At 35.3% G+C, this 16,798-nt stretch overlaps 1 protein-coding gene across 1 annotated transcript; it reads right to left on the reverse strand.

The window, feature by feature from the left end:
- Positions 1 to 1,048: 1,048 nt before the first annotated feature.
- Positions 1,049 to 12,748, reverse strand: LOC114316113 (flavonol synthase/flavanone 3-hydroxylase). The gene is made up of 3 exons (XM_028262771.2): positions 12,153 to 12,748; positions 3,027 to 3,354; positions 1,049 to 1,855 (listed from the first exon to the last, which is right to left on the reverse strand). Exons 1-3 carry the CDS (start codon positions 12,512 to 12,514, stop codon positions 1,574 to 1,576), a joined length of 972 nt encoding a protein of 323 aa, XP_028118572.2. The 5' UTR covers positions 12,515 to 12,748; the 3' UTR covers positions 1,049 to 1,573.
- Between the last annotated feature and the right edge of the window lie 4,050 nt (positions 12,749 to 16,798).

The following is a 16,798-nucleotide window of genomic DNA, read 5'->3' on the forward strand; positions in this document are numbered from 1 at the left end:
GAACCAAACCACAGATTCAAAAAATCAATCCAAGCCTACTGGATTAGACTGGACTGGATCGGATTACGGATTTTATGGATTTCTTGCTCAGCCCTATTATATGGCAATGCATAACCTTAAACTTGAAACATCAATTGAATGAAACTGTTAGATAACATGTTTCATAAACCTAGATAAATGCTAAACTTTACACTTTGGCATGCCCTTCCCAAATGTTAACTATGTTTACAAAAATGTTTAAATTTGAGAACCTTGCTCCAATATTTGTGTTATTGACATCACCATCATTTCATCTCTCTAATCACTATTGAGAAAAAAAAAATATTAAATGTTCTCGAAAATGTACCATCTCTTATTGTCTATGTGAGAGATTAGAAGGAAGGAGGTGGCTTGTAGAGACAACGAAGTGAAGATCCATAATGAAAAAAATAAATAATTCAATAAAACTCCTGTAAGGGGAAGAAGTAATCAATCTTTGTTTTTGATAATAAATGATTCATGACTTTTCAAACAAGAGTATATAAGAATGACCAACTGAAATTGTCCAGCTAACTAGGAAAATAGTTTATTTGATGAGGCATTAAATCATATTAAAAAAAACATCTTTAATTAAAAGCAATGAAATTTGATCTTTTGTCGTTTCTAACAAATTTTTAAATGGACAACTTTTAAAATATTATAAGCTTGAAACACATCAATTCAAATAATTATATATGAGATTGAAAAAAAAGGATAACCATGCCTAAGTTAAGATAATCGATGATCTCGCATAGATTTTATTGGCTGAATTTACTGCCCAATGAGACTTTCTCCTTATCTTCCTTTCAGCTCCTTGTTTTTCTTTTTTTTTTTTTTTTGGGCTTGGAACAGAGAAAATTAGAATTATAGAGCAAAATACATGACACTTCTTAAGGGAGCAGGGGGATGGAAAACCCAATTTGCTGGCGGAAGACCTTTAAGAGAGGCTCTAGCGGTTCAGTGGGCTACCCCACTAATTGAATCTAAATTTGCCCCTATCTGTGTGATATTCTAAGTGCAAATTTATTCATTCAAGGTGAATAATATACGCTCTTTGAATGGTGATTAAATAAGATGGTCTCACATTTACCTTCATGAACAATCAATCAGAATAAAGTGTAACGTTCACACACTATAGAAGTGTGTAAATAAATTTACACTCATGGTATTCCCTATCAATGAGAAACCACAATAGACTTGCACCTCATTTTGAGAGTTGATAATTTAACATTTTTGAGCCTAAAAGATGAACCAAAACAAAGTCTTATAACTATCAAACACACTATTTTCTCACCGTCTAATTTAACTTAAGCATTACATGAACCAAACAGAACATATTTTAACATTGGCATTACATGAACCAAGATAAACAAATCTTACAACGGGACATACGAGATCCTCCATCTGCAAATCTTTCTGTCCCTCTGTCCTAAAAACTCACGTCTATTAGATCATGTCTTGAGATTATCGATTTTCAATAATTTATTGATTATGAACATCTAGGGACAGAGAACATGGCGAGATTTGGAGACACAGGATCCTTTCAAACACAAAACTATCCATTTTTTAAGGTAGGGATAGCATAATAGTTTAAGTTGATCATGTCTTCAACTCTAGCAGGTGGTTCTTCCCTGTTCTTGAGTCTGAGTAGAGCATACTCCTTGTAGAAGAACCCTCTGTACTTTGGTGGTTCTCCTACTGCTTCAGTGAACTGTGGTAATGGCTCAACCCACTTCTCTCCATCCACATTGTAGAAGAATGCATAAGAATTTCGACTTTTCCCAATTGGTCTCACCACCCTATGCGTTGCACTTTTGAATTTGTCATTGCTTAATACCTTCTCAACATGCAATTACAAGTATGAGAGAATGAAATAAATGTCACATATATTAAAAGTTTTGCTCAATTTCTAAGTAACATCAAGCTTTTACAATATTATATATTTGCAATTGTTTATGTCTTAAATTCAACTTGAATTGTGCTTATTATCCATTGGCAATCTCTATGACCCACTAGACCCAGCATGGTAATAATATCTTGGTCTATTTTGATCCACGTTCATATTAGTTAGATCATTATATATATATATTGTATTATTTTAAGATTCTCAGGTTTACTCGTCTTAAGAGATTTTGTAATATCAAGAAATTCTTATTAGATTCTTCACTCGTAGACTTTATAGTTAAACTATATGTACTAATTATTTTTATTGTTTAGCTAAAATAGTAAGTAAATCACTAAATTTCACTTTCATCAAACTACACATCAAGTTAGTCATTTTAATTTTGATGGTTTTGGCTGAACAAATGTAACTAATGGTTTCACCTAGTCAAACATTAAAAAATATTACTTTTTATATTTTGAAATTAATTGTGTTGAGTTTATAAAAAATAATTCTAAATGAAAATGAAAAAATATATATATATATATATATATTTAAATGATATAGAAAAAATTAGAGTTTATTGGACAGTGTATTTAAAAAAGTGTATAGCCAAAATATAAAAAGTAACTTTCAAGTCTAAATCTAACAAAATTTAAACTAATTTGATGGAGATGCTCTAAGGCTTCTATAGTTGTTGGACTATGATTGATTGTTCAGATATAATTTTCAACTTATATGGAAAATATTCTTCTACCAATTTGGAAAAAAAATGTCGCAACAATCATAGCCATGATGAATCGGTTCATAATCCATTCTTAAATTTATTATCGAGTACTAGTGAGAACTAAAATTGCTGACATATTATCGAGTTCACTATTCATATCGGTTCATAATCCATTCTTAAATTGATTAATTAATGCTCTTGATACCATTATACTGTGATTAATTTAATACCGATTCATCTCCCACGTAAATGCTTTTCTAAACATCATTGCTCATTCCCTCCAATCTTGTTGTGATTGTGTGTGATCATTTCTTCATTTTTTTTTTCTTTTTCAGCGATTACTATTTTGAATTGAAAATGGCTTTACAATGCAAGAAATCAAATCAAAATCAATTATACCTGAATAACATCACCAATGTTGATGACGAGTGTGCCCTCGTTGGGAGTGATTGGAATCCATTTCCCATCCTTGTTCACTTCGAGGCCACCCACATCATCCTGGTACACAAAACTGATGCAGTTGGAGTCTTTGTGTTCGCTTTGTCCGCTAACGTTGTCATCACCATCAGTTGCAGGGGTGTAGTGAAGAGCAGCCATGACATCCCAAGTTCTGATGTTGTTGTAGTCTCTGAGGAAGTTTGGTGGAAGTCCCAAGCATTGGCTTATAATGCTTTCCACTATTAGTGCTATCTTTTTGAAGTGTGGAAACATCTCTCTCAACACCTCCCTACCATCATTCCAACCCCAAAAATAAAAGCAATTTCAACACTTGTTTTCTAAAGCAAGAAGAAAGGATCTTTTGATAATAATAATTTTTGGTAATATGAAAACTTAACGAGAATTTTACTATAAAAGTGAAGCGTATAGTATGGATTTAAAGTTAACGTTTTGTGGACCATATACAAAATGAATGTTGTCAACGTATTTTAATTGTGGGTAAAATTATAAGTAAAGTTTCTGAGTATGTAACACGATTGTATGGTAACATTGTATTCATTTTGGTGAAGTCTGAGCTCCAATCAGGATTATTGTACTGCTGTCAGCATAGTTTTCTGGGCATTTTATGAGTTGATATTTGTTTTCCAAAACTTTTCTCCTTTGATTAACATGGAGATCTTGGCCAAAGCTGGGACAGGGCAAGGGCATAAGGATGCCCTAAAATTGTCAAAAGTGTTCTATTATTCATGTAATTTAGGAGTATTTTTTACAATGCATATAAAATGGCACCTTAAGTTTTTAATTTTTTTTTTTGACCCTAAAATGCTATAAAATGACAGTCTATTAAATTATACATTAAGGACCTAATTATATAGCCAAAAATTTGTATGAAATAATTGAGAGAACTATTATGAAAAGACTGATTTATTGTTTTTTTTTACTAAATTTTCATAATCTTTAGTAAGTATAATAATCATTTTTTAAATGATTTTTCTTCCCTTTTTCTTGTTTTCTGACTTCACCTCTAAAGGAAACTAGAGGAAAATTTAAGAAAATTTTCATTCTTGTAGTTATTTGGGATTGTTTCAGGTTTTAAACATTGTATCTCTTTTTTTTTTTCTTCTTTCACATCCCTTGATAGCCAAAGTGAGTGTTGAATTGATGTCACTGAAGATTTATCCAAGGAATAGATCACAATGTGATCGTTTGATAACTTGACTATTTTAATTGGTTTTTTAAGTTTTTGGTTATTTTAACTTGATTAAAAAAATTATATTTGTGATGATAGTTGATTTTTTTTTTTGTAGTTAATTTGATGACTGTGAAAAGAAAATGAAATAATTATAGTTTAAATGTGACATTTTGTTTATTGACTATTTTAGCCAAAAAAGTCGGATAATTCTAATTCCACTATTAATTCCTCTCTGTACACACATTTAATCAACACCTTCTCAATGCACACATTATAAAAATATAAATTCTTAGTATACATCTCTATATTCCAATATTACCCTCAATTTCAATTTTAAAACCCTAAGGTTATGTTTAGTTTTAATGTTTGAATCAATTTTTTTGAAAATTTTGTGAGGAAATTATAAATTAATTTGACAAAAATAAATCTCAAAAAAATATTTTTAAATTTTAAAATTTTTGGGCCCTTAGAAAGATAAAACCATATTGAAATGAGAAGTTTTTATTTATTTATTTTTGAAACATATTCTAAAATTAAATTAAACTTAGCCCATTTTTTTTTTTTTTTTCATTCACCCACTCCTCCTTTATTGTTGTTGCTGCCACTTTCAACCCTCCATCGCCGCCATCGCCACCACTCTAGCTCATCTCCCTCCATCCTAGACCTCTACAATCAACCTTAAGTGATTCGTAGTGGAAGACTTGTGGGAGTGTATGGTTCATGGCGGAAAGCAATCGCAGGCGAAAAGGAAAAGAGGCAATGGAAGGGGATGGCTGATGAGAGAGGTAGCGCTGGCGATAGAAAATGATTGTGATATTTTAGAATTATGGTTTGAGTAGAATAAGATGACGGTATTAAAGTATTTTTATTCTAGAACAAAATTGTATTAATGAAAATTTTCATTACGTGTGTAAACTGAGAAAAATTGGTGTAGAAATAGAATTACCCAAAAAAGCCACCACCCTAACTTTTCAAATACCCCCATTTCATAACACAATTTACTCTATGCCAAAAAGTTTGGAGTTATCAAACTGAAATTAAATATGGTACCAAAAAATATGAATAAATAAATAAATAAAAAAAAAAGATTGGTAGCTCAAAATTTGAGGCTCAAATCGCCCAAATTTGATAGAAGGCATTGGCAACCATTCTCTCTCCAAAATCAAACACGCGCATGTTTTTCTCTCTCCACTCTATCTCTTTCAGACCAGACCCAAGAAAGCTGTGATAATTGTTCTCTCTCTCCTCTCTTCAAAACGCAGTCTTTTATCCCTCTTTCTCATCCCCTTCAAAATAGTTCTACAAGATGCATTCAAATAAATGCAAGATGCTCAATTATTTGCAGAACTATTTGCAAGATGCAAGATGCTCAATTATATGTAGCTGTGGGGATATATTTTCTGAGTACCAACACGTGGCAAGGTGACGCCGACGTGTCAGCCGAGGTGCCACGTGTCCTGATCGTGACGCCGAGGTGATCTCGGCAAGGCCGAGGTTATCTCCGAAGATATCGGAATCCGAGATAAGCGGATAAAGGACAAGAGTCCTAGAATGAAGAGGGAACTCAACTTGGATATGGACAAGAGTCCTAGATTGGGAGAAGACTTCAGTTTTGGTAAAGATAAGACTCTTAGAGAGTTTATTCTAATCCCACTGGGAGTCCCAGATTAGCAGTAATCCTAAGTCCATTAGGGCCAGGCTCCTATTGGGACTAGGATTGTATTGGCTATAAAAGAGAGGCACCCCCATGGGTCTGAGGTATGCTTTTGATACTCAAGCTTGTGAGTTTAGTACTTGATTTATCTTTGAGAGATATACTGACTTGATCGTCGGAGTGCCCCCGGGTGGTTGAAACCACCGCGTGATTCTTATATTTCTGTTGCAGGTCAGTCAGGTGCCATCTATTCTGCTAGTGCTCTCCAGCTGGTTACTAAGCGGGCAGTGTGGTCGGAAAATCACCCACACAATTTGGCGCCGTCTGTGGGAAAGAAAGAAGAATAGATGGCCAATGACGGACAGAAGGATCAGATTAGAGACAATGCTCCTGTTGGGAGTGAGAGACCTATCGATCTCAACATTGAAGGAGACGATCGCAACATAGAAATTCGTGACCAGAGTCACGGAGTGAAAGACGCCGGCCAGGAAGGTAACGTATCAAAGACAATAAATCGAAGCGGATACTACAACGAAGATGACCTCCAGGTATGGGAGGATAGATACCTGCGAAAGAACGAAGACCCTTCTAGAAGGGATGCAAAGACAGGGGGCATGAGCGCTCCCAAGGAGATAACATTCAAGTATAGAAGAACTCATCCTGAGTGAGTAGATCCCGGATTCCAGATCCTGGATCCTGGATCTGAGAAGACATGATCTCAGCCTAGTCAAGTAGGCCCGAGAAGACGAGAGCTCAACCTAAGTGAGCAGATCCCGGATTCCAGATCCCGGATCCTAGAAGACATGATCTCGGCCTAGATGAGTAGATCCGAGAAAAGAATAGCTCAACTTGAGTGAGCAGATCCAAGATTCCAAAAGATAAGATCTCGGCACCTGAGTCCGAGAAAAGAAGAGCACAATGAGCAGATCTCAGATCCCAAAAGATAAAAAGGAAACACACAAGATCAGACTAAAGTTGGCCAAAATTGAGAAGTATACTAGGGCCGAGGAGGACATGCCGGGACCAAAGGCGTCGGAACAAGAAAAGAGAAACGGCTCGCCGATGCGAGGCCGAAAATCAAACTCAGGTTGGAGACAAGTAAGATCAATAGAGAAACCAAGGCTGACAACCTCGGCTTGAATTAAACCTCGGCGACAAGGTCGAAGCTACATGTATGATGAGAACCTAAGTGGATTTTAAGTTCACACTGGGGGGCAGAGAGAAGAAGAATGCGTTTAACACTTGTTGAAATTTGTAGCAATTTACAAGTTGGAGTTAAGCTGATTCCTTATCTTCACTTATTGAAATTTGTAGTAATTTACAAGTTGAAGTTAAGCTGAGCTAGTTCCTTATCTTCACTTGTTGAAATTTGTAGCAATTTACAAGTTGGAGTTAAGCTGGTTCCTTATCTTCACTTGTTGAAATTTGTAGCAATTTACAAGTTGGAGTTAAGCTAATTCCTTATCTTCACTTGTTGAAATTTATAGCAATTTACAAGTTGGAGTTAAGCTGGTTTCCTATCTTCACTTGTTGAAATTTGTAGCAATTTACAAGTTAAAGTTAAGCTGAGATTATTCCTTATCTTCACTTGTTGAAATTTGTAGCAATTTACAAGTTGAAGTTAAGCCCAGATGACTGTTTCTTTTCACTTGTTGAAATTTGTAGTAATTTACAAGTCGAAGTGAAGCCGAGGTTATAATTTGCACACTTATAGCAATCTACAGGTTGGTCCAACCAAAGAAGATGCTTAACACTTGTTGAAATTTGTAGCAATTTACAAGATAACGTTAAGCCGACATATGATCATCTGTTGAAATTTGCAGCAATTTACAGGCTGAGGAAAAAGCTAAGTATGTTGTTTAAATACTTGTTGAAATTCGTAGCAATTTACAAATAGATTATTGTTTAACACTTGTTACGTTAATCCTTGTTGATCCCTGTTACAGTATATGTTAATCCTTGTTAAAACACTTGTTGGAACTTGAGAAAAAGTTTGCAAAGTTAACATTGAGTAGTATGTGTTTCACACTTGTTAGAATTTATGAAAAGTTTACAGGTCAGTATCTTGCCGAAGTAAAAGTTTTTGTAGCTATTATACCCGAGGTATGTAACCCCGAGAAGATTGCACAAAGGAGGCAAAGTATGAATGGCATGCAAAATATTCTAAGTATAGAATCATGCAAGAGCAGATAGAAGAAGATCAAAACAGAATTCATGGAGATTGAAAACGAGGACATAGAGGTCCTAGATGATGTCGGCAAGGAGCCAGCCGAGAAGAGTGAAAAGGCACTGAGGAAAATCGTCGTCCAGGAGGGGGATGAAGAACGCTACTTTCTTCTCGGCTTAGGCTTAGCCGAAGAAAAAGAAAGGAAATTTGAAGCTTTTTTGAGAGCAAACATTAGGGTATTTGCTTGGACACCTTACGAAATGCCTAGCATTGACCCCGAGGTCACTTGTCACCAACTGAACGTCGACAGGTCGGCCAAACCTGTAATCCAACGAGCAAGAGGACCGACGTTGATGCACGTCGAAGCAGTAGAGAAGTAGACAGACTTTTGGAGCTCAGGGCCATCCGAGAAGTCAATTACCCGACATGGCTATCAAATACAGTGGAAGAAGGAATGATAATTAAGGAGCAAGGAATGTTAACACTTGTTGAAATTTTTGAGCAAATTACAAGATGAGTTAACCGAAGATTATGAAGTCTACCACTTGTTGAAATTTGTAGCAATTTACAAGTTTGGTATAGCTGAGATAACACTGAAAGACGTTTCCGAGATATGATCAACCGAGATGACCAACTAGCTTGTTAAGAGCTGAGAAGGTTGGCAAGTAAAAAAATGAAGACCTTAAAGAACTAGGGACTGAAAGCAAGAACGTTGGGCTAATCTGCTTCGACGGACGACAATGGTTCGGCCTCGGCAGTCAGTTGGAGGAAGTTCTCTACCGCTACCTCGGCATCAATTTCAAGAAGGAAGCAAACTACTTGGCATCAGCGGTAGGTTGTGTCTCACCCCCAAAAGACAGTTGGAAAGAACTTCTCAGCAGCCTTCTCAGCCACGAGCTCAGCATCAACCTCCTGAAGAGTTTGATCAAAGCTCTTCTTGGCGATTGGCACCTCGGAGTTTTGAAAGCAAGGATTAAAAGAAAAAATCTGGGAAAAGACACAGAAAACAGAAACAAGAATGTAATTCGTAATAAAAAATGGCGATGAAGCTATCAGGAAATCAAGACAAAAAGATTGCACAAGTATGTCAAACCAAGAACAGTGGTAGAAATCAACAGATATGTGAACAGTGTGTATTCAAGAAGATGATTTGGAAACAACGGGTAAAACAACAATGGTGATTAACAATGAAGTAGAGCTTCTTAGAAAGCAACAAGAAATAAAATAAGGAGGAATAGTGGCTTACCAGTAAGAGGGAAGCCGGAATGAGAATTGCCGAAGTCTGACGACAATGACAGAATGATGTAAAGCTTCACCGGAGGAAAGAAACGAAGACAGTTGCAGAAGCTTGAAAGCTTGGAACAAATGACGGATTTAAGCAAAAGAGCTAGAAAGAGAAGAAGCTAGAGGATTAAATGAGAAAAGAGAAAAATAGTCAAGAAGATGACAAAGTTCAAAGAATAAAGCCAAGTGCACAGGCACTAAGTACGTATGTGAAGAACAAGAAAGTAATGAACCAGACATGGTGCTAGCAACAGAAAGCGGATATGACAAGAACAGTGCCAGGCATTCAAACAATTCAAAACTTGAAGACAGATGAAAATAGAAGGCAACAGATGGCAAGTAAACAGATTCAGAAAGAGTTATGAAAGACTGAGCTTAAATAGCAAGTAAAGAGTTTATGAACCTACAAAGTGAAATGAACGCCGATATGAAAATCGCCGGAGTCAAATAGATGACTGGAAATCGGGAACTCACCAGAGAGTGTGAGTGGAGTAGTTGCAAAGCTCTTGAAGTTTACGAATCATTGGAACCAGAACCTCGGCTAGGAGGTACGATTTCAAGCAGCTTGGAAAGCATGAATCTTGATACTTGACACAAGTGGACAGTAAGGTCCAGGGAACTTTGAGGTCGGCGAGTTTGATCTCGGACAGAGGGGCACAGATGAACGAACAGTGTAGGTTTCATCACCTCAGAATGCCGAGGTAATAGAACCTAGGGGGCAGTTGTGGGGATATATTTTCTGAGTACCAACACGTGGCAAGGTGACGCCGACGTGTCAGCCGAGGTGCCACGTGTCCTGATCGTGACGCCGAGGTGATCTCGGCAAGGCCGAGGTTATCTCCGAAGATATCGGAATCCGAGATAAGCGGATAAGGGACAAGAGTCCTAGAATGAAGAGGGAACTCAACTTGGATATGGACAAGAGTCCTAGATTGGGAGAAGACTTCAGTTTGGGTAAAGATAAGACTCTCAGAGAGTTTATTCTAATCCCACTGGGAGTCCCAGATTAGCAGTAATCCTAAGTCCATTAGGGCCAGGCTCCTATTGGGACTAGGATTGTATTGGCTATAAAAGAGAGGCACCCCCATGGGTCTGAGGTATGCTTTTGATACTCAAGCTTGTGAGTTTAGTATTTGATTTATCTTTGAGAGATATACTGACTTGATCGTCGGAGTGCCCCCGGGTGGTCGAAACCACCGCGGGATTCTTATATTTCTGTTGCAGGTCAGTCAGGTGCCATCTATTCTGCCAGTGCTCTCCAGCTGGTTACTAAGCGGGCAGTGTGGTCGGAAAATCACCCACACAGTAGCCATGTTCGCACATGTGAACCTCTTTCTCCAAGATGCATTCCTTTCAATCTTAGAAAAAATCAAGAAAAAAAAAATTCAGCTTAAGAATAGAAGAAGGAAAAAATAATATGATTATGGCATCAATATGAAATAGCAGCAATAAATTAAAGTTGTACTCATCACAAACCCATCATAACCAACACATATACAAGCAAAATCACACAAACCCATAAATATATTCAAAGAAATCAGAACTAATTGTGAGCTAATTGAAAGACAAAGTGGGATCAGAAATTTATTTTGCGTTTTCTTTGAGTTTATCTAATTGGAGAAGAAAGAGAATAAAGAAGAAACAGAGAGGAATGAAAATAGCAAGGTCCCAACAACAACAACAAGATCGCTAATCGAGAGAGAGAGAGAGAGAGAGAGAGAGAGTGGTGGACAGTGGTCGACGGTCACTGGTCGACGGTGAACACCATGGTCGGTCGCTCGACTTCAGAGGCAACACATCTCCGTTCTCACATTCAACTTCATGGTCCTCTCTCTCGCTCTCTCTTCTCTCTCGTCTCTCCTCTCTCTTACGTTTCTTTGTTTTGTAAACGCGTGGGTTTCACGCTAACTTGGGCAAATGGACCAAACCCTACAATAACAGATTCCAACTCATTCGAGCCATTCGGGGTAGGTTGATTCGAGCAACATAGCGGATCTAATAAAAAAAAAAGAATCATGCTACGTAACTCGAATCCTTCCTTCCCCGAATCCTCTCGAATTCAAAACGATGTCGTTTCGTCATTTTGATTTTTTTTTTGTTTTTTTTTTTCAACAATGCAGAAGAAGAAGAAGAAGAAGAAGAAGAAGGAAGAAGAATAAGAAGGAAGAAGAGAAGATGAGAGTAGCAGAGAGAGAGGGAGAGAGAGAGAGAGAGAGAGAGAAAACCACCCAACAACCATTTCGATCCAAAAAAAAAAAAAAAAATCAACCATTCATTTTCAGATCCAGAACATCTTCATCATCAACAACAACATCACCATCATCATCATCAACGCATTGATCTGGAAAAAAAAATGGCACAACGATCGATCTGGGAAAAAAAAAAAAAACGGGCTGAAAAATCGGAGGTGGAGGCGGAGGCGGAGGCCGGCGGCGATGGCAATCGACGGCGACCCTCTCTCTCTCTCTCTCCATTCCCTCTTCTCCTCTCTTCTCTTTCTCTCTTTCTCTTCCTCTCCCTCTTCCTCTTCCTCTTCTTCTCTCTGAGTTTCAGACATAAATGAGGAAAGAAAAAAAGAAAAAAAGAAAATTGCCCAAAACGACGTCGTTTTGGGCAGTCAAGGGGTTCGGGGGAGAAAAATTTGGGAGGAAAATCATTTTCCTAAAAAAAGTCACTTGTAAGTAGTAAAAAATACCGGTATTCAGGGGCATTTTCAGGGTAGACATTGAAGCTTGACTTAGGTGTGAATCATTTTCCTAAAAAAAATCACTTGTAAGTAGTAAAAAATACCGGTATTCAGGGGGATTTTCAGGATAGACATTGAAGCTTGACTCAGGTGTGAACATGAGTATGTACTCGTTATTATCAGTCAAGTGCTCAATCTGCTTGGTATATCCCAAAGAAAGTGGTGCTCCTGGAATGGGACTGGCTTTGAGCTTCTCTTCCAATGGGTAATCGAAAAATAACTGGGACAGTTCAAGGGCACGAGCCAACAGACCTAAGGGCACACCATGGTTCACAACTTGGAAAAAGCCATATTCAGAGCAGGCTCTGCCAACTTCCTCTATGGCTCTCTTCTTCACAGCCTCGTTGCTGCCATTTTCATGGCAGAAGGGAGAGAGATCCACAGTTGGAATGCTTTGTGTAACCATTTTGGTTTGTTTTTTTTCACTCAGTTGCAATAATTCTCTGGCTAAGCTGTATTTGTATGTATACAATATAGAAGTCTTTTCTCTCGTCTTATTAACAATGGCATCTACAAAAATGTTAGGAGAGAATTTGGCATTTCTCAATTGATCATCAACAATAATAGCACTGAGGGGTCTGGTCAACAAGATTAAAAAAAAGACAAAAAAAACGAAATTACACTTTTACCTGTATAGTTTGACCCAATTTCACTTCGATCTCTATTATTTTAAATTGAGCATTTTGATCTCTAGGATCCCAAATATTTTATCAACATTTTTATCAAATATCTCATATAGGTATGGGACCCACATGGTGTGGGACTCACACCCATTTGAAATATTTGGTAGAAATATTAATAAAATATTTGAGATTCCTAACAATTTTCTAAATTTAATTTTAATTTAGTTACTCCGTTCAAATTTCTATTAAATTTTTTTACATGTATGCCTTGGAGATAGAGAAGTGTTCCAGAACTGTTAATTTGAACCTCCAACTTGAGTAGGATCAAATTAAAAGTAGATTTAAAGTACAAGGACTAAAGTGTTCAAATTGAAACAATAGGGACCAAAGTAAATTTAGATTAAACTATACTGGGGAAAAGTGTAATTTACCGAAAATATATATATATTTTTTCATATAAATTAGGTCAGTTGTTGTATTGTTGTTGTAGCTTGTCTCTTGTATTAATTTAGTTTTTGTAATTGCATCTATTTTACTTTTGAATTTTTCATTTTTTTTATAAAAAAATTAGTCTAATTAATAATGCCATTTTATAAACTAGGCTGTGTATTTACTTTTTTTTAAAGTGTGTAGAGTTGACATCTAACTAGAAAGGGTTCATTCCCCATTAAATTGATCATTTGATTTTCCATATATATTTAATTTTTTTAAACAGCTGTTCTGAATTGTGAAACTATTGATACCCTGAAAAAATAAAGAATGTATTTGATACTATTGGAATTAACCAAATTGTCATAACTAGCATCTTGTAAAACCAGGAGAATATCAATTTATTATGTTGTTTATTTACATAGTGGTCGCATTTTTGGTTTTAGATCAATAATAATTTCTATTAAAATAAGATTAGCCAAACGACACTTACAAAGATATCAATAAGAAACTTACACCAAACTAAAAAATTCTAATTAAAAAATAAATGAAAAATCCTCAAATGAAGCACTAAGGAGAAATTATACATATGTTAAAACATAAAATTCATATTATGAAGTAGAGATCGATCATAGGAGTTCGACAATAGAATAAGCCTAAAATAAATATATAAGTTCCATCCATCTGTGTCCGTCGCATTCTATGACAGTTGATTTGGCCTACTTATGATTAAAAAAACATGAAAATGAAAGCACACCAAAGAATTAAAATAATAATAATAAATAATAAGAGTGCGAAGAGGTATGTGTAATATAATATAGTAGCTTTCAGAATTAGGCATTTAAAATTGATGGTTTTGGAATTTAACCATTTATGGATGATCACTCAAAAAATTAAAATTTTAAAGATCAAAATTTAAGGATAAAATTATTTTTTAGGGCCTAAATATTTTTGTTGCGAAAAGTATCATTATAATTTTGGCAATAAAAATTGGATATTAGTGATGAATTATTATCCTTTTTTGTTTCAAAAAATAAACTATTTTGTGACTAAATTATTTTGTCCCTAAAGTTTATTTATTAGTGGTATTTTCAAAATTTTGTCGCTAAAAGCTTTATTTTTGACTTTTCAAGACGATCTTTTAATGACTATCTTCATGATGATGGAAATTAATTCCTAAATGTTTTTTGCAATATAATTTTTATTTTTAAATACCAAAATATTTGATTTTTAAAAATTTTATATGTTGTCGTGGATGTTGAAGAGAGGAATGACTTGTAGATGCTGAATTTATTTAAATGCTGAGTGAGTTGTGATGGACCTTTATGTTTGCTACTGAGGTGGGCTGGAATTTTTCTTTTATTTTGTTGCTAAGGTGGGCTGGATTTGGTGTGAATTTTTGGGTGCATTTAAGATTTTCTTTGTTCTTTCCTTGCTCCTTGTATTTTGATTGGCTCCAGTGTTAGCATATAATTGAGCATATATTTCAGTGCTAACATAGTCGCGGTAGTTATGTTATGTTATGATATTTTTGCACTTGCTCCCCTCTTTATTTATTGATGTATGCCATTGTAATGCTATAATTGTGAGACTATAGATACACTGAAAAAATAAACAATGTATTTGATATGATTGGAATTAACCACGTTGACATAATTGGCATCTTGTAAAACCAGAAGAATATCAATGTATTATGTTGTTTATTTACCTAGTGGGTTGCATTTTTTTTTTTTTTAATATCAATAGTAATTTCCATTAAGGTAAGATTAGTCAAACGACACTTACAAGAAGATCAGCAAGCAGCTTATACCAAATTAAGGAAAAATTCTAATTAAAAAAAAAATCCTCAAATGAAGCACCGAGGAGAAATTATACATATATATCCAAAACATTAAATTTGTACTACAAAGCAAAAGTCGATCATAAGAGTTTGACAATAGAATAAGTCTGAGATAAATACATAGGTTACATCCATCTGTGTTGGTCACATTTTATGACAATTGATTTGGCCAACTTGTGATTAAAAAAAAATAAAAAGAAAACACACCAAAGAATTAAAATAATAATAATAATAAATAATAAGAGTATAAGAAGACATATGTATAACATTATATAGTAGCTTTCACAATTAGGCATTTGAAAATGATGGTTTTCGAATTGGGCTCGGCTTCCCTCCAGTCCCAGATCGGATTAGAGGGTGCTGTTGGGTCTCTGGAAGCCCACCACGGGTCCCGTTTCGATAATTCGAACTGTTTAATGTGTAGAACTCATCGACTACTATATGGCTATAAACAATCACGCTGATTAGATATCGATAGTTACATGATCAAACCAATTTTGTATAATAAAAAAAAAATAGATGATTAAAAAATAAATGGTTGACAGAAAACTGATCTGATGAGACAACTATCGATATCCGATCAACGTGATTTTTTACAGCCAAATAGTATTTGATGAGTTCTACACATTGAATGGTTCAGATTATCGAAACGGAATCCGTGATAGACTCTCACGGGTCCAATAATATCCTCTAATCTGATATGAGACTGGAGGGAAGCCCCTATCTTTGGAATTTAACCATTTATCGGTGATGTTGAAGAGAGGAATGTCTTGTAGATGCTGAATTTATTTAAATGCTGAGTGAAGTTGTAACGGACCTTTATCTTTGCTACTGAAGTGGGCTAGAATTTTTCTTTTCTTCTGTTGCTAAGGTGGACTGGATTTGGTGTGAATTTTTGGGTGTATTCAAGATTTTCTTTTGTTCTTTTCCTTACTCCGGGTATTTTGTTTGGCTCATCACCAAACTTGGTGTTAGCATATAATTGAATGTGTATTTTAGTACTGACATAGTTGTGATGATTATGTTATGCTATGATTTTTTTGTACTTGCCCCCTCCCCTCTTTATTGATGTATGTCATCATATTTATATGCTTGTGATTCATTAATAAAGTTTTATTTCTTTTGCAGATAAAAAAACAAAAAATTGTGATGGACCCTTTTGCTCTTATTTTTAGATTTGATTTATCTAAGATATTACAATGAAAGCCAATGAATTACAATCATAGTAGTGAAGATCAAATACAATATAAATTTTTACAAAGAAACTCCCAAAATGAGAAAGAAAATCCTAATTAATACACGGGGAATAAGACCCACACACAGGTGGGATGTTTTGAACTACTGACTTCCTAGTGATGGATCTTAAGGAAAAAAATATGTGAAATGTAAATGAAGTATAACTACATTTTATTTGCATTTTACACACATTTTTACTTTCTTTTTATAAATCCCTCATCAAATTTATGAACCAAACACATCCTAAGCAAACTGGCACCCAAACTTGTTTCCAAACTGACACTATTTTATATTAGAGAAATTATGAGGATTTGGCTTGTCTTCAGTTGAAAGATGAACTGACCCAGACAGTTGAGGTCTCTGATTAGGAAGAATCATTAAACGGAAGATTCTTATTGGTAAGAGTTTATGAAAGCATGGCTAGTTGAATTTTTTCAAAGAAGAGTCTTCCATTTAATGATTATTTCTTGTCAGAATCTCTCATCTAATAAATCTTCTTGGTCAGCAACCTCAACTGTCTGATTCAGTTGAAATCTTAACTGAAGACAAGTCATTCCCAGGC

The sequence above is a fragment of the Camellia sinensis genome, chromosome 15 (genome assembly GCF_055761805.1).
Source record: "Camellia sinensis isolate YWXY chromosome 15, ASM5576180v1, whole genome shotgun sequence".
In the NCBI taxonomy this organism is placed as follows: Eukaryota; Viridiplantae; Streptophyta; class Magnoliopsida; order Ericales; family Theaceae; genus Camellia; species Camellia sinensis.

Excerpts from the sequence above, each read along its gene's own strand:
- LOC114316113 (XM_028262771.2), bottom strand. The coding sequence starts at position 12,514 with ATGGTTACACAAAGCATTCCAACTGTGGATCTCTCTCCCTTCTGCCAT. Across the intron at positions 3,355-12,152 it reads GAAAATCCCCCTGAATACCG|GGAGGTGTTGAGAGAGATGT; the intron begins GTATTTTTTACT and ends GAATGATGGTAG. Across the intron at positions 1,856-3,026 it reads ACATTGGTGATGTTATTCAG|GTATTAAGCAATGACAAATT; the intron begins GTATAATTGATT and ends CATGTTGAGAAG.